This window comes from Silurus aristotelis, assembly GCF_946808225.1.
Source record: "Silurus aristotelis genome assembly, chromosome: 2".
In the NCBI taxonomy this organism is placed as follows: Eukaryota; Metazoa; Chordata; class Actinopteri; order Siluriformes; family Siluridae; genus Silurus; species Silurus aristotelis.
Genome location: NC_139575.1, coordinates 119,708 through 138,033, shown reverse-complemented (window position 1 = coordinate 138,033; position 18,326 = coordinate 119,708). Strand labels below are relative to the sequence as shown.

The window sequence follows — 18,326 nt, the reverse complement described above, 5'->3', positions numbered from 1 at the left end:
TTAAATACGTGATTCAAAGCATGGACAATGCGAAAGCGTTCCCAAAGCATTGCGATGCAGCATCTCGTTCCCTCAGGGAAATAGGGTTACATTTGGTCAGTGTAACCCTAAGCATAGCTGCTGATCATAATATTAACAAGCAGAAGTATTAATTCAATTCAATTCAATTCATTTTTATTTGTATAGCGCTTTTAACAATGAACATTGTCTCAAAGCAGCTTTACACAGATAATGTGGTGATTGAATGTAAATATGTTTGTCTTTGTCCCTGATGAGCAACTGTGGCAAGGAAAAACTCCCCGAGATGGCATAAGGAAGAAACCTTGAGAGGAACCAGACTCAAGAGGGAACCCATCCTCATCTGGGTTGCACCGAATGCCCATTTGAAGCAGATATACAATGTTGTGGGGTACAGTGATGGTGATCAGAAGCAAACATTTCTTCTTGCAAAAGCACAAAAATTAAGAAACAAAAAAATCGATAAACTCAAATCACTTAGTCTCTAAAGAATGCAAATGAAATCAAACAAACTAGCTTTCAGTCCACCACAGTCCACCATTGTTCCTGTCCCGAAGAAACCCCAGCTTGCCTGCCTCAATGACTATTGCCCTGTAGCCTTGACCTCAGTAGTGATGAAGTTCTTCGAGAGACTGGTCAGAGACTTCATCACTGCATCACTACCAGACACACTGGACCCTCTACCGTTCGCTTACCGCCCGAACCATTCTACTGAGGACGCCATTGCTCATCTCCTCCACACTACAACATTTACATTTACATTTGCGGCATTTAGCTCTTGTAATGAATAAATCTACACTGGTATGCAAGATTACAAACTCAATATAAATATAACTTGAATTCTACAAACTTGGAAAGTGCTAATTTAGGTATTTCAGGAAGAGGTAGGTCTTCAGTCGTCGCTTAAAGATAATCAGGGACTCTGCTGTACAGACATCTAGGGGAAGTTCATTCCACCACCTCGGTGCCAGAACAGAGAAGAGCCTTGACGTGTACTTACCTCTCATTCTGAGAGAAGGTGGTACAACGAGCCACCTGGACTACAGAAATAAGAATTATACAAAGATGCTGTTTGTGGACTACAGTTCAGCGTTTAATACCATAATTCCCTCCACACTCACCTCTAAATTGGAGGTCCTGGGACTCAGCCTGCCACTGTTTTAATGGACCTCTAACTTCCTGACAGACAGACAGACCACAAGCCGTACAGGTGGGAAAACACACTTCATCCACCCTCACCCTTAGCACTGGAGTTTCCCAGGGTTGTGTTCTGAGCCCCTGTACTCACTGTACACATATGACTGTGTGGCCACTTCTAACTCCACAACCATCATCAAGTTTGCTGACAACACTGTTGTTGTTGATCTCCAAAAACGACAAGATGGACTACCAACAGGAGGTTAAAAACCTGGAGAGATGGTGACAGGAGAACAACCTTCTCCTGAACATCAGCAAGACTAAGGAGTTGATAGTTGATAGTAGGCGTTCTCACTCTCCAGTGTTCTTTATTGTTGAAAAATGTATGATCAAACTCTTGATGTCACCCAAATGAGGATGGGTTCCCCTTTTGAGTCTGGTTCCTCTCAAGGTTTCTTCCTCATAACATCTAAGGGAGTTTTTCCTTGCCACAGTCGCCACGGCTTGCTCATCAGGGATAAATGCACACCATTCACCTTGACTGTTGATTTATGTAAAGCTGCTTTGAGACAATGTCTGTTGTGAAAAGCGCTATAGAAATAAACTTGACTTGACTTGACTTGATAGTGGACTTCAGCACGAAGCAGGAACGGTCATACCAACTTCTAAACATCAACGGGACCCCAGTGGAGAGCGTGGACAGTTTCCGGTACTTAGGTGTTCACATCACACAGGACCTGTCTTGGTCCTGTCACACTAACACCCTGGTGAAGAACACTACAACACTTTAATCTTTGGACTGTCACTCTAGCTCTGGACTTGCACATCACATTTTTTTCCCCATCCTATTCCCTCATGCCGAACCGTCATTAAAAGCATTTCACTGCATGCCGTACACTGTATGTATGTGTATGTGACAAATAAAAATTTATATATTTGATTTGATATATTCATTTCTCTTTTGTATTTATGTTAATAGTGATACTCTTTTTTTTTTTATCTATTTATTATTTTTTTCTTGCTAATTTGGATTTCAGCTGGAACTTATTTATTTTCAATGTTTTAACCTCTTACTTGAACTAATCATAGGATTAGGTTTCTCATTTGAAATCCTTTCTAGTTTAATTACGCCTTTTATGTACTCAATTTCGAGAATTGTTTTGCCTATTTGAATGTTATAGTCAAGTTTAGAGCTATTGGGTACATAAAAGGCGTAATTAAACTAGAAATAGTTCTGCATATAACAGCCATTAGTGAACAGTTTACTGAATAGTAAACTTTAACAATGATAAAACTATAATAAATGGTGCATTAGGTGCCACCCAGATAAAGGTGGGTTCCCTTTTGAGTCTAGTTTCTCTCAAGGTTTGCTCAACTGGGCCCACCATCATTCAGGGTAAGAGGTAGGTATACATCAAGACTTTTCTGTGTTCATCTCAGGGAGATATTTCTTGCACCAGTCACCACTGGCATGCTCATTAGAGACAAATGTACAATTTATAAGGAACAAGGATTACTCTCCTCATTATTATGTGACACCTAGGAATTTTAATAAAATGTTAAAAAGTTAATAAATTATATAATTCTCCTGGAATAATTTTGAGGTTAAATATATAAAATGAAAATAAAGATTTTAGTGAGATTTAAATGCTTACCTGTGATGCACAAGAGACCCAAAATAGCAATAATTATCTTAAAGATTACAAAAATGCAGCCAAAATATGGGACTAATCAAGACCACTGGAGGAATTAATTGTGGAGAAAACATGGAACAAAAGTAATAAAGGTGAAAAGAAAAATTGTAAACAGGAAATATTAGATGTGTAATGGGACAAAGGTTTCATATAAAGAACAAACCTTATTAAACCTAAAAATGACAGAATACTGGAACAATATTTTTATTTTTAGAAAATAAAATTTATATTAAAATTAAATTAATGTAATTAACTATTAAAAAATGGTAATGTTAATGACATGACAATGATTAGTTATACCCCACACCTTTATTAGATTTATAGACTTAATCGGGTCTACAAACATCTACAGAAAATATATTACAATAATGTTTATGATAAAATCAATTAATTTATTAAAATGTGAGATAATACATTAATATATTCCACTAGAAGTATTGCAAAAAGTTGTATATGTTGAATAACAGCGATTAGATGTATTATAATAATTATTATTAGTAATTAATGAAGTAAATGTTAAGTCATGTGGAACGTTAGGATTCCTGCACACAGGATCAGGAACCATGCTCCAGCATAAAACATAGGTGCATGTGATGCTGAAACACAGAAAGAGAGAAAGAGAGAGAGAGAGAGAGAGAGAGAGAGAGAGAGAGAGAGAGAGAGAGAGAGAGAGAGAGAGTTAGAGCAGTGCAGTGCAGTGCAGTAAAAAAAAATCAGTTTGGGTAACATACACTTCTTTTTATTACACTTTCAGTACTTCAATTCATTCATTCAATCATTTAACTTTTTTTTGGTGTGGAGTATAAAAGCAACAGGATGAGAATTTTAGCCCAGATTTCCCAGTCTAGCTTCTACACAAATATTCAATTTACATTAGATTTATAGCATAGGCAGATGCTCTTATTCAGAGCAAAGTGCAAAGTGCTTTAAGTCTCTATCAATAAATATTTTAACACTGATTTCTTGGGACACAGCCTAAAACTCTGTTAAAAACAATTATTAAAAAGCATTTTTATCCTCAACTCCATCAGATTCTGCAGTGGCTGTAAACTAAACAACCCATTCTTTGTTAAATTCTTTCATTCTTTGAGAATGCCCCGCAATGTCCACGCTCAGAATCACGTGTAATATGTCACCAATAGGCAAGTCGTGACATCATCGGCGGTCGACGTTGCATAAACCAGGAAGCTACAAAACCGGCTGAGCGATGGTAGCGACATTATCTTCTGTTGTTCAGGTAAGCGCTTTGTATGTAAATCTGTGCAGTTATGAGCTTTAAATGCAAGCAGAATTCTGACTGTGTATTCCTTCTTGCCGCGTTTTATTCAGGGGGGATACACACAGCCGATGTGTTGTTTGCTTGCTTAGGAAAATGCTTAGTCAACTGTCAGCATTTTTAGCCGTGCGGCTAGGCAAAGCGGCGCAGAAGGTCACTGGGCTCGCAAGTTTCTTCTTCTGGCGCGTGTAACGCGCTGCTCCGGATTTCTTCCTTTGAGGAGGGAGATTTTTTGGATGCTAGCAAACCCAGGGACTCCTCACATCCTGTGCTGTTTGGGGAGCTCCTAAAGGTAGTGACACGGGCTGTTGCTAAGCTCGAGATAGCTTGGCCTGATGAGAAGCGGAAGCATCCCATTCCCAGCAAGCTGAATGAGCATTTTCTGCATCCCCCAGCACAGCTTTCACCCGGAGCCTACCGTATTTCTTGACCTCCACACCGAGGGGTCTAGGTCCTTGGAGACCCATATGCGGCGCGTACCTTCCCCCACATTCCTAATATGCAACAATAGTAGAGTTAGGGTAGTGCGGCTCTGGGAAGATGCCCAGGGTTGAAGAAATGCTAGCAATGGAAAGCTCTCCCCAGGTGATTTATTGCGAAATGTTCCAGTTAGGTACGGCGCGGGCTGTAGGTCAGTCGTTGTTAGCTCTAGTGGCCACAGAAAGGCTTCTGTGGCTCACCCTGTAAGCGGAGATCCTGACAGGGACAGGGCTTTCCTTCTGAATGCCCCGGGGGCTCCTCCTGGCCTGTTCGGGCAACACTGTAGGTAAGGGCGATCACCAACAGGCTTAGGTGACCACGGCAGGGTTTCAGTGCTAGTTCCCCGCTGCTCTCATGGGGCTGCTCGACGGGCACAGCCCCAGCCCGGCATGGCCAGGCATTGTGAAGCCCAGAAACAGACACTCTAGGCCCAAATAGAAGGAGTCAGCCAACCTGAGGGTGGTCCTCTCCTCAAACAAACGGGCGGTAATGAAGCGGCCCTGACAACCAGAGTGCCCTGCATCAAGGGGGACAGTCTACACCTTGTGCGGTGCCCGTACCTCCTCGTCACCACCAGGAGGCCAGGCTGTTAGCTCCGCCATGGGATGTGCCTTAGAGCGCAGCCTTCCTCTGGCGGGTGCTTCCCCCCCATCTTCGCCTGAAAGATTGCTGCGGATGGCTCATGCTGTAAGCCCTGCCACAGGATGTGCTTTGGGGTGCACCCTACCTCCAGTGGGTATCTCCAGAGATCGCTGCCGATGGACTAGACCCGCAACCTCTCAGAAGGTTCCAACAGCTGCAGGGCACTGCTCCAGCTACTTTGCAAGGCTCAGAGGCCAGCCTTGAGAGGCTGGTTCCTCTGAGGGATTTCTTGGCAGCTTGGGAAGAGCTGCCAGACGTGTCTCTGTCAGTCCTGCGTACGATAGAGAGGGACTACTCGATGCAATTCAGGTCCTCTCCTTCACAGTTGGATGGGTTGTGTCGGCTGGAACCCAAGCAGACTCTGGTCCTGGAGCAAGAAGTACGCACACTCCTGAGGAAAGGGGCCATCTAATTGGTTCCTCCCTCAGTCAGAGAGTCAGGGTAAAACGGGGTCAGGGTAGTACTTCGTTGTTCCGGAGTCGAGGCTCATTTAACCCGGAGTATGGCGGCCTCTACGGCCTGGTCCGCGGGTGTGCCTCTGCTAGACATATGTAACGCTGGCCCGCCCCTTTGTCAGGTATTACGAGTTTGACATCAGAGCCACACCTCGCTCCTCTGTCCTGCATGCTGGTGGTGCCCAGACACACCAGGCAGGGACTGTTCACTACAGTATAATGGTATGCTCGTTCCAAAATTGTTTTGATGCAGCTCGAGTTCCTGAAAGGGAACGTCTCTAGGTTACATATTTAACCCTAGTTCCCTGAGGAAACAAGACGCTGCATCTCGAGCTATACTTCCTGCATCCTTACGCTTACCTTCTCTTTCCTCAGAAGCTAATGTTGCTACCATTGCTCAGCCGTTTTGTAGCTTCCTGGTTTAAGCGACGTCATCCGCCGATGACTTGCCTATTGGCCAGATTTTACACGTGATTCAGAGTGTAGACAACGCAGTGTCTCGTTCCCTCAGGGAGCTAGGGTTACATACATAACCTAGAGATGTTTTTTTTTATGTTCTAATAAAGAGCATGCATCATGTACTATAGTGTTGCTTCAGGCCACTGCCATCTATATTCTAAATACTTATATGTCTGTTGCATCAAACTTTCCAGGAGAATCAACTAAACATTAATATTGTTTTGAGATTGCTGGCAAACAGAAAAAATAATGAAAATACATTATTATGGATCCAATGCAGCAAATTTGGAAAAAGCTTACTGTGTGTGTCAGGTAAACATTCTTACCCTGAGCTGTGATATTGCCAGATGTTGTTTGGTTTGTCTGACTGTTGGTGACAGTAGTGATTGTGGATTGAGATGACTCAGAAGGTATTTTGCCTCCAAAAAGGTTAATATTCAGAGTGTTCAATTCATACTGGTACTGCTGAGCCACCCAAGACCGAACCACAGAGGAGTTTTCAAACAGCTTCAGATCAGCCAAGTTCACTCCGAGTAGACCTTGCACTGTGCTCACATTTATGGCCTAAGATATGAAAATAAACAAAGCAAATTGATATTTAAGGCATATATGATATTCATATGAAATATGAAGCGCTAAAAACACAAACTACAGATCCCATAATGAAGCGCTTCAGCTGCCTTGCCGACTGCTGGGCTACCTGGGAACATTCCCTATGTGTACAACCCTATTGTAAAGTTATTGTGAAGCTGGAGTCTCACAGTGGCGAAGAGAAAGTTGATTCTAAAAACAGAGCCTTTCAAAACCGATGGGAGGCCAAATATATATTTACTGACATTGCCGGTAAACCTATGTGTCTTAATTACAGCGAATGTGGCTGTAATTAAGGAATTGAATCTAAGAAGGAACTACAAGAAAAAACATCAGGAGAAGCTGAGGAACCTGAATGCAGATCAGAAGATACAGAAAGTATAAAAGTTAAAGAAGAATCTGACATTTCAGCAGACGTTTTTCACCAGAGCAATATCACAAAGTGAAGCTGGTGTGAAACAGAGTAGAAATCAGACTCTCATCAGCCGGTTATTTTCTGAGGAAGAGTTTCTGAAGAGCTGCATGATGAAGGTGTGCAATGTCTTGTGTTTGACAGGAGATATTTTTAAGGAGAATAAAATATTTTAAGTTATTTAAAGTTTAAGTTTATATTTTTTGAATGGCATAAGAGTAAAAAAAATCTGATTGTTTTGAATTTTTAACTTTTACTTAAAAGCACAATTTATATATATTTTTTCAGGGTTTTTTGCAGCATGTTCATATTTCTTACTTGTATAATTTTGACAGGAGATATTTTTATGGAGTGCAAAATATTTTATGTTATTTAAAGGTTAAGTTGATTAATTCTGGAATAATATTCCTGTCTTTTTTTATTCATATTTATGTCAAAAAACATAAACTATAAAAATAATTTTTAGTGTGTTCAATAAATGTTCATCCTGTTCTGCCCACAACCTAGTGTGCTTTGAGTTTTAGCAACCTCAGCAATTAAGTTTGACTCCATGCATTAGATGTATTGGTATTTCATACCATAATAACAGCAGGGTTTAGATTCATGAAGGTGGTAATGTCCATGCTGACATTCTTGGACGAAAGAGATTGCAGGTCTTGTACAGGAGCACCTCCTGTAAACACAAACACTCTCCTATATTAGATTTGGAAAGTTTGTGTAACAGCTTGCCTTTATTGCTCTGTAATGAGCATCAGTAAGGATTTTCATTCACAATACTTCAGTTTATTACATTACATGTTTTTAATAATTATTATTAAACCCTTTTCCTCCAAATTTATTCATGGTGTTTGGCTTCGTGTGTGGAGGCTTGTTACCCATGTAAGGTCTCATGAGCTGGTAAGTGTTGGGTTGTCCGCTGAATGAGGAGTTACTGATGATGTACAGAGCAGATTTTTGTTGAATGGAGCATGAGGACAAATCCAGAGTGTTTGCTTTCCTACACAGTAAAAAAGAACTTTAGAATGCAAAAAATAAATAATTCACTTCTGTGTCTGGCTACAAATAAACAGAGGTAGTGATCTGGCAATAATCTCATTTTATTTTTGATCTTTGCTTTTAAGAATATTTTTCAAAATTCCTGAACATGCACTTAAAATAATTTGCCTATAAAGGAAACATATTATTAATGAAAATAATAATATGCACTTCCCAGAGTTTACAATTATGTGGCAGCATGTGTGTGGTAAAGTTTATTAAAGGAGAATAGATGGGCTAAATCTGTACGTAATGTTTAATGATTCTCACATGTGGGTAATCACAGCAACTTTATCTATGCATAGCTTGTTTGTCTTTTCGTGGTTAGTGTGTAAGTGTTTTGCCTGGTGTACAACTTGGTCTCCAAACTGAAGGCAGATTTTTAAATAGGAATCTGTGTATATTGTATATCTACATTTGTCAATGGCTGTACATATACAGGTGAACTTACTTTAGGCTCTCAGCAGTGATATTTTCCAGTAAACTGACATCCAAAGAACATATGCTGGCACCAATTGCATTTATTTCAGCAGTTCCCAGAGTGTGATTAGCCATGCTCAAATACCTCATAATCACTGCTTTACTCTACAACATACAACATTGTGTAATTACTTCATTATTTTACAAACACATGCAAATTATAATTTTATCAAAAACATCCATATATGAGTAGTATTATGTATTTAATGTGTTTCTCTATGTCCTTCTTTCACTCTCAGTCCCTTACACACACACAGAAATTATCACACTATTATTACCATCCCTGGTGCCCAGTTTCCATTATTAGAATTCATCAAAGAGGACAGCGTGTCGATTATAATAATGTTCCACTTGCTAATATCATCAGTAGTTGCCACACGAGATGTTGGGCCTAGTAGCTGTAGCACACTGTCATTAAGGCCTGATGGGTAGATCTACAACACACACACACACACACACACACACACACACACACGCAAACACACAAACACAAACATCATATTTAAATACTTCATGTTCTTAATCTCCTTTGTATACAGCATTTATAAGTCCAGTGTGCAGTGCTACTGACCTGGTTTAGCTTGTTTAGAATGATAGTCTGGAAACTGGTGTCCACTACCTTCTCAGTGATGGCAGCCAGATTTTCTTGCAGGACAGTGGTATTCAAACACAAATCAAACTGAATGGTGTCATATCCCACAGGAAATGATGAGTCTGCAATTGTTATGGGTGTGATGCTGCCTGAGGTGCAGTCTGTTACAGCCAAAAATATGGAAGTAATTCACGTTCAGCAGTGAGATAAATGAAACATGCACTGTAATCCTACACCTGTCCCTGACCACCATTAATAACAAAATAATGTTGTGTCTGAGTTTGTCTTTGTGCTTTAACCACTGTTACCTGCAGCACGATGGGCTCTGGACACTTTGAAGTTGCATTCTATAAAAAACGTTCTCAGTTTATGTATTGGGGTCTTTTGATTCTTCAGAAAGGGCATAAATGACTTTAAAAATGTCCTTTTAATATCCTAAAAGGCAGACAAATAAAAAAAAAAAATCAAATAAATAATCGATAAGCAGAATCTTATGTTTCTTAAAGTACATTAATGATTTATTTTGAAAACATTATGAAAATATTCACATACAGTGCTGAACTGTCCCCAAAATTCTGATTTGAAATAGAGAGGCAGGATGCCCAGCTGCTGCAGAGTCTGTACATTCCACTTTATAGGATTACTGATTGATGATAAACAATATTAATGAGTTTTTATACAATATTATACAATATTTTGTTAAAAATATACATACAATGTTAAATAATGCAACTATTTATATGCCCAGACCACTTTATTTTAGGTTTGGACTACAGTAAATGTTAATCAAAGTTAATTGTTTGCAACAGTGAAAGAGTTAGGGTTATAAGTACCATCAAAGCCTAATTTTAACTAATTTTAAATGACCAAAGTCTGGGTACAAATAATTTTTTTTAAAGTACATATTTTAACATATTTTAACATATACTTAAATTATAACATAAATCTTATATTCCAATCTTTGGTATAATAAAATTTCAAAGGTATCTTTGGTGCTCTTAACTAAGGTTTAGAATCTACCTTGACATACCAAACATCTTAAGCTGGTATAAATGGTCCCTGATTTTTTATTTTATTTCTGGTCTATATTAAAATTTTATATTATTAATATTTAACTCTTAATCTCACCCATAAGCAGTCTTTCCACTGAGGAGCAGTGACTGTACAGCAATGATCTGAGAATCAGAAAGATCTCCACAGTTCTTTAGTTTCTCCAAAATGAAAGGGTCAGAGTTCTGGATGTAGGAGGAGTCCAGTGTGCAGGCCATATTCCCCAGAACCTCCACCTGATCCCTTGTTAGACTCATACCAGATATACCCTAGAACATCACAAATCATTTAGGAAAGACTTACAGGGCCAGAGAGTGATTGTAATGGGCAGGAACATGCAAGGAAAAATACATTAGCCTTATGTGCTATCATTCTGTGCTATCGCTTCCTCTTTATCTAAAAGTAAAATACCAGTAAAATTGAATTGAATTGAATTGAATTGAATTGAATTGAATTAAGTTGAATTGAATTGAACAATGCACAAAAAATTTATGCAAAGTTTTGGGTATTTTTATTCCTTTTTTATGCTCTTAGGTTTCTACGTTAAGAGAGCTATGTTATTAAGAGCTTATAAGTTATTTAGTCACTTTTTTATTTTAATATATTATTTTTTTATATTATAAATAATTTTACAGTTTATATATGTGCTTATTACCAGGCAGGCCTGTGCATTGTTGAACAGGGTGGCTGGTTTGTTGAGGATGGTTGAAGGAACAGAGAAATCTGCACCTCCCAAAGCAGCAAAATATGATCTGCAATGCCCATGCTGCACTTTGTCATAGCTATGTTAACACATAACACACACAAGAAAAAGCTTAACGAACAATGAAACTATTCAGAAAAAAGCAAAGTTTCTATATAGCAACAAAAATAGGTGAAAACAGTGTACACTTTTTACGCACCTGTAGTAGAGTAGCATGTCAAAAGGAACATCGGTAAAGTTCAAAGAGTCTTCTTTCATGATGTTATACATGCATGTCAGCTAAAACAGAGCATAGCTTAAATTATATTCTCTAACATTGAGGATTATTTTATGTAAAGTTATCACACCAATTTAATTGAACAGAAAATAAACTATTAACTGGATATAAAATTACCGAGCATATTTAACTTGGATTTTAGTTTGTCTGCAGGAAACACATTCTAACTCGTAATACAAAATACAATTTTACTGTTACTTCCCTGGAGCTTCTCATCCCTAAATATATTTTATATCTCTTAATGTATTGGAACTTGCCATTGGAATTTTATTTTTTTATTAAAGACAGAGCAAACTTTTATTAATTCTGGTTACAATTAATATTGTGTAATGGTTGTGAAAAAAGTAAGCTCCTGTTTTTACTTGCATACAATTTATTATATAGTGCATGATATACAGATCCCTTTGAATGAGCTGTTACAATAAAAACAATAACATCAATTAAAACAAATTAATTTAGACCTCCTGGTCAGATTGTGAGATTGTAGTACAACTGTGGTGTATTATTATGCCAAATAAAACATAAATATCATAAACAACCTAATAGATAACAGGTGCATAAAATGCTCCACTGTTAACATTCATGATTAAAATGAACAACATCCATAAGAATATCAAAGTGTATTCACCTGAGCCTCTTTTAGGGAGACCTTGTCTCTGCCTGAACGTGGTCTACAGGCTTTCACCAGATCTTGAATTTTTTGCCATGGGAGAGTCTGAACTGAGCTGCATGAGAATCCCTGCAGTACTGATGCTGACAAACTGGGATGATTAACACACACATAGACAAATTTGAACACCCTGGTTTTAAATACCAAACACGTATGCAATAAACTAGTAGCTAAGATGGACAATATGTCTAAAATTTTAGAAAAGGTTTTAGGCACCGCAATAGCATAGCACAGAAACTGCTCTAGTTAAAATCACAAATTACCTGTTTTTAGCTTCAGACCAACGCTCTGTTAGTTTTACTGAATCTTAGTGCTGCATTCGACACTATAGATCGTTATCTTCTTCTAAATCACTTACAGAATTACATCGGCAGGGACAGGCATTAAGATGGTTTAAATCCTAATCCTGGTCATCCTCGTCACTGCCAATGAAAACCTCAACATCTTTAGCTCTGCTACCTCCAGCTCCACCTCCTGTCTTTTACTCAATGCCACTGTCTCTAAACCATACAACATCTCAGATCTCACCACAGTCCTATAAACTTTCCCTTTCACTCGTACTATCTTCTATCACAAATCAATCCTGCTATTACTTTTCTCCACTCACTCCACCCTGCCTGCATTCATTTCTTAACTACTCTAACACACTCTCCATTCCTCTTCTCCCTGCAACCGCACCCCTCCATTTCCCTCTAACAGACTGTATAACTGACTACATTAACTTCTGTGTGAAGAATACTGTACCCACCAAACAAACCGTGGCTCAACCATAATATAATGATATTAAAGAGAAGAAGAGGGTTTTTAAATCAGGAAACAAAGAAGAGCTAAAAACTGTCCAGAGAGAACTGAGAAAGAAAATCAGGAAAGGAAAAGCTTGTTACAGGAGGAAGATGGAAGATCAGCTGCAGCAGAACAATGTCAGCGATGTGTGGAAGAGGCTCAAAACCATCACTGGTCATAAGGAGCCCAGCTCTCAGGCTGAGGGTGACCAGAAGTGGGTGAATGATCCTAATCTATTTATTAACATATTTGATCAGCTACCATCCCCTGCCTTCATCCAGTCCCCCTGCTGCAATCCCCCTTCTCTGCTTCCACAGCAAGGAGCTCCAGCCCCAACTCTCTCTGCACTGCTATCAGCTCACAGTCAACACACAACACACCTAACTTCCCCCTCTCTGCCGATTCCCTTCAGTTATCACACCAACCAATACACACTGCCGCTCACAGACGCCTAGGTAAGATTGGAGCTCAGGAAGATAAAAAAGCAAGGAAGGCTTCGGGCCCAGACAGCATCAGCTCCAGGCTCCTTAAGACCTGTGCAGACCAGCTGTGTGGCATATTGCTGTACATGTTTGACTTGAGCCTAAAGCTGGGAAAGTTGCCACAGCTATGGAAAACATCCTGCATGGTGCCTGTTCCAAAGATGTTCCACCCAAAAGACTTTGGGGACTACCGACCAGTAGCACTGGCCTCGCATCTGATGAAGACATTGGAGAGGCTGGAGCTCACTCATCTCCTACCTCTGGTGAGCCCATCAATAGATACACTTCAGTTTGCCTACCAACCTGGCATTGGAGTGGAAGACGCAGTCATCTTCCTCCTAAATTGGGCTATTTCACAAGTGGAAAAAGCTCGAAGCACTGTGAGAGTCATGTTTTTTGACTTCTCTAGTGCTTTTAACACCATCCAACCTGCGCTCCTGAAGAATAAGACGGTGTACATGGGAGTGGACCATCATCTGTCTGCCTTGATACTGGACAACCTCACAGAGTGACCACAGTATGTGAGGACTCATGACTGTGAGTCTGACATTATTGTCTGCAACACTGGAGCCCCGCAGGGAACGGTTCTAGCCCCGTTTCTCTTTACCGTCTACACTGCAGACTTCAGCTCAGCAACCTGTCACCTGCAGAAGTTTTCTGATGACTCTGCCATCGTTGGTCTGATCACGGATGATGATGACAGGGAGTACAGAGGATTTATACAGAACTTTGTGGACTGGTGCCAACGGAACTGCCTCCAGATTAATGTGGGGAAATCCAAATAACTGGTGTCGGATTTCCGTAGGCACAAACACACTTCATCATTACCACTGGTGAACACTTAGGGTAAGGACATTGTGAGAGTGGACTCTTACAAATACCTGGGTGTTCACCTAAACAACAAACTGGACTGGACAGACAACACTGAGGCAATTTATAAGGCTATCTGTTGGTTCCTCCAATAATGAAGATTACAGCAGGGGGCAGACCTTTCTCTTATAAAGCCCCGCAGTTATGGAACAGCCTTCCTATCAGTGTTCGGGACTCAGACACAGTCTCAGTGTTTAAGTCGAGGTTGAAAACATATTTATTCAGTCAAGCCTTTAATCAGTAGATTTTTTCTCAGGTAAAGGCTCAGATCTGGAGGGAACATTGATATAGAGTGTTTGGTGAACTGGGATATTTGTACGCTGTCGTCCCCTCACATTCACGTGTTCACTCAGGTTTGTTGATGGTGGTGTGGTGGGTCGTCTCTTATCCCAGAGATCCCTCATGTCTGTGTTGCCTTCTGGTTCTCCTTTTTAGTTATGCTGCCATAGCGAGTCTTGCCGGAGTCCAAACTGCACAGTGACTTTAACTCTCATGCAACAATAGGTACACTTAATCCATATCCTTCTCTTCCTGTCACCCTCTTCTCTCTCTCTCTCTCTCTCTCTCTCTCTCTCTCTCTCTCTCTCTCTCTCTCTCTCTCTCTCTCGGTCGAGTTAAACAAGCTCCTAAGGCTCCAGTGACCACTGTTCCTGCCCTTCTCCCCTCCGTGGATCTTCCCACTTCATCCAGGCCTGCCTCTGGATAGTGTTCTCTTTGACTGGAGGCCACTCTGTGCAGCTGGGGAAGGTTTGTCATCAACGCCTTGGGTGGTTCCATGAAATTCCGGAGTAAGAACAGGAGCTTTGAGGATGGATTGGACTGTAGTTGATGTCAACCGTCTCCTACACTGACTCAGGAATACATTTCGCTTTTGATCATCATCACTGCACCCCGCAACATTGTATACCTGCCACAAATGGACATTCGGTGTAACCCAGATGAGGATGGGTTCCCTCTTGAGTCTGGTTCCTCTCAAGGTTTCTTCCTTATGCCATCTCGGGAAGTTTTTCCTTGCCACAGTCGCCAGTCGCCACCGGCTTGCTCATCAGGGACAAACTTACTCATAAAGAACATATTCATTTTTAATCACCGCATTATCTGTGTAAAGCTGCTTTGAGACAATGTTCATTGTTAAAAGCGCTATACAAATAAAAATGAATTGAATTGAATTGAATAAGAAGGGGCAGAGCAGACTCTTTCTGCTGAGGAGACTAATGTCTTTTGGAGTGCAGGGAGAGCTACTGAAGACCTTTTTTGACTCTGTGGTGGCCTCAGCCATATTCTATGGTGTGATCTGCTGGGGCAGCAGCATCTCTACTGCAGACAGGAAGAGACTGGACAAGCTGATCAGGAAGGCCAGCTTAGTCCTGGGGATTCCCCTGGACACGGTACAGGAGGTGGGAGAAATGAGGATGGTAGCAAAACTATCATCATTGCTGTAGAATATCTCCCACCCGCTCTATGAAACCGTTTCATCGTTGAGCAGCTCCTTCAGTGACAGGAGCGTTACAGGTCTTTTCTCCCTGCTGCTATTAGACTTCACAATCAAAGCTGCTCCCAGTAAACCAATCACCATAATTTATAACACAATTTATTTTATAACACAATTTATACCGTAATAACACACTGTTATTACGGTATAACTGTGTAATAATACTACCTGTGTGCAATATTACCTGCAATATGTGCAATACTACCTGCAATACGTGCAATACCACCTGTGTGCAATACTACCTGCAATACGTACATTTTTTTCCTTATTTGTATTTATACATTGTGTTGTGTATATACTGTATATTATAGTATGTGTCTATTCTTTTATATATTTGCATTTATTTTATTTTTTTTCCTTTGCTGCTGTAACAAAGACATTTCCCCACTGTGGGACGAATAAAGGTATATATCTTATCTCCACAGCTTCACGGCAGTCACCGCAGCTTGCTCATCAAGGATAAATGCACACCATTCACCTTGACTGTTGATTTCTGTAAAGCTGCTTTGAGACAATGTCTGTTGTGAAAAGCACTATAGAAATAAACTTGACTTGACTTGAATTATCTTATATTATCTTAAGTAGATGCTGAGACCACAAACATCCCGCACCATTAAGAGACATAGAGGTTTTGGCATGGAGGAGTTGGTGTTGGATCTATGACGATCTTAAATGTTGAGCTATATATATGAGTTGCTCAGTAGCTACTGGTTCAATAATTTCAACTGGCTGTATAAGACCGTAGAAATTACATTACTTACAATCTTACATTCCGTTGCTCATGTTAGTTCTCACTTTTTGTGTTTTGTATTGTTTTTAAGATTTAAAATCACACTCGTGTTCCCCTTCAGGAACTCGAGTTAACCCTAACCCTAACCCTAACCCTATGGGAACGCCCCTGTGTGACCATGCTCTGAACCACGTGTGAAATCTAGCCAATAGGCAAGCCGTGATGTCATAGACAGGCGACGTCGCGTAAACCAGGAAGCTACAAGATGGCTGTGCGGTGGTAGCGACATTAGCTTCTGCTCGTTCAGGTAAGCGCTTTGAGTGTGTTATCTGTGCAGTCATGAGCTTATATGCAGGCAGAATTCTGTCTGCGTGTTTCCTGCTTGCCCCGAATTCATTTCGGGGGGGTGCTTAGCTTGGGAGCGTGCTTAGTCGGCTCTCGAGGGTATCGGTTGTTAGCATTTTAGCCGTGTGGCTATGCGCTTCCGGCTGCGAGGCGAGCTCATGTTCCCCGGGGATTGCACTCGTTTGGCAGTTCCTTCTCTGGTGTGTGTGACGCGGTGTTCCCTATTCTTCCTCCGAGGTGGGGGAATTTTCGGAGAGCACTCTCCGATGTGAGCGCTCTCCCTCGTGGCTTTGGCTCTCGAAGGTATCGGCTGTTAGCATTTTAGCCTTGTGGCTATGCGCTCCCAGTTGCTAGCCGAGCTCCCGTTCCCCGGGAAAAGCGCGTTTGGAAACGGTTCTTTTCCCGGTGTGTGTGATGCGGTGCTCCATATTTCTTCCTCCGAGGTGGAAGAAATTTCGGGAAATTCGGGGAAGCATGCCTGGCGGTTGCTTCTTCTCCCGGTGCGGGCGGCGCAGCATTGCTTGTCTCTCTCTCCAAGGAGGATGAGTTGATGGATGCTGGCGAGCCTGCGGACTCCTTACAGCCTGTGCTGTACATGGAGCTTCTTGAGGTCGTGGCACGGGCCGGGTCTGAGCTGGATCTAGCCGGTCGTGTAGCAGAAGCAGCACGCACCCAGTGAGCTAGATGAGCATTTCCTGCGGCATGTGTCACAGCCTCAGCGCCTTCCCTGATCTGCGCACCGAGGTGTCTGGGTCCTGGGAGGCCCGTGTGCGTGCGTGCTTTTCCGATATTTCTCGCTGTGCGCGAATGTTATTGGAGCTAAGTAGCGCAGCTACGGGACGATGCCGCTTGTGGTAGAGACGCTAGCTAGCTGTCTCTCCCCGAGTGATGCATCTGTGACGGCTATCGGTTTGCCTATGAAGAGCCGCTTGGCTCTGGTGGGTAGGGCTATGCGGCAGGTCAGGCTGCAGGTTGCTTCCACATGATGTGTGTGTTGCAGGCATACCAGGCTGGCCTGCTATGGGGGATGATGCGAGCTTCCTTCTGAGCGCCATGGTGACCCCTCCTGGCCTGACCTGGTGACGCTGTAGGTGAGGGCGATTGCTGGCGGGTTCAGGAGACCGCGGTGGCGTTTCAGTGGTAGTTCCTCCCTGCGCCACAGGGGGTGGCAGCCTCACCCTGGTATGTCCAGGCACAGGGAAATAGCCCAGTGAGAGAGTGTTGCCACCCGATTCCCGCGGGGAGGTCCTAGGGGCCCCTGGTGACACTCTAAGCCTAAGGATGGGCTGGACGACCTGAGGTTCGTCCTTGCCTCTAGTGTACGGACTGTGGTGCATAAGCCTGATGGCTTGCATCTTGGAGGGCGGTGTGCACCTCATGCTACGGTGCTACGGCACTGCCGCGGTTGGTCTCTCGGCCCTGCCACAGGGTGTTCAGGACCCTGCCTCCCTCCAGCGGTTAACTCCCTTATTCCACCCGAAAGTTCGTTGCAGATCCGCCGCCTCTCTGGAGGCTTCAACGGCCGCAGTATGCTGCTCCTGCCGTTCGGGTTCAGGAGGACTGTCTGCTAGCCCTGCCATGGGTCATGTTCAGGGTGCAGCTTTCTCCAGCGGTTTGCTCCCCGTATTCCGCCCGTATGATCGCTGCGGATGG

At 41.9% G+C, this 18,326-nt stretch overlaps 1 protein-coding gene across 1 annotated transcript in view; it reads right to left on the bottom strand.

The window, feature by feature from the left end:
- Nucleotides 1-3,242: 3,242 nt before the first annotated feature.
- The window catches only part of LOC310737433 (uncharacterized protein), a 107,542-nt gene continuing 92,458 nt past the window's right edge, over nucleotides 3,243-18,326 (bottom strand). Inside the window, exons 212-224 of the mRNA XM_083561761.1 lie at nucleotides 11,930-12,062; nucleotides 11,224-11,303; nucleotides 10,977-11,103; nucleotides 10,400-10,590; nucleotides 9,824-9,914; nucleotides 9,580-9,706; nucleotides 9,251-9,432; nucleotides 8,958-9,113; nucleotides 8,651-8,784; nucleotides 8,040-8,161; nucleotides 7,743-7,837; nucleotides 6,488-6,725; nucleotides 3,243-3,445 (exon numbers count right to left, since the gene is read on the bottom strand). Of these exons, the coding sequence (XP_083417887.1) occupies nucleotides 3,366-3,445; nucleotides 6,488-6,725; nucleotides 7,743-7,837; nucleotides 8,040-8,161; nucleotides 8,651-8,784; nucleotides 8,958-9,113; nucleotides 9,251-9,432; nucleotides 9,580-9,706; nucleotides 9,824-9,914; nucleotides 10,400-10,590; nucleotides 10,977-11,103; nucleotides 11,224-11,303; nucleotides 11,930-12,062 (1,756 nt within the window). The 3' untranslated portion in view covers nucleotides 3,243-3,365. The remainder of the gene's footprint in view (nucleotides 3,446-6,487; nucleotides 6,726-7,742; nucleotides 7,838-8,039; nucleotides 8,162-8,650; nucleotides 8,785-8,957; nucleotides 9,114-9,250; nucleotides 9,433-9,579; nucleotides 9,707-9,823; nucleotides 9,915-10,399; nucleotides 10,591-10,976; nucleotides 11,104-11,223; nucleotides 11,304-11,929; nucleotides 12,063-18,326) is intronic.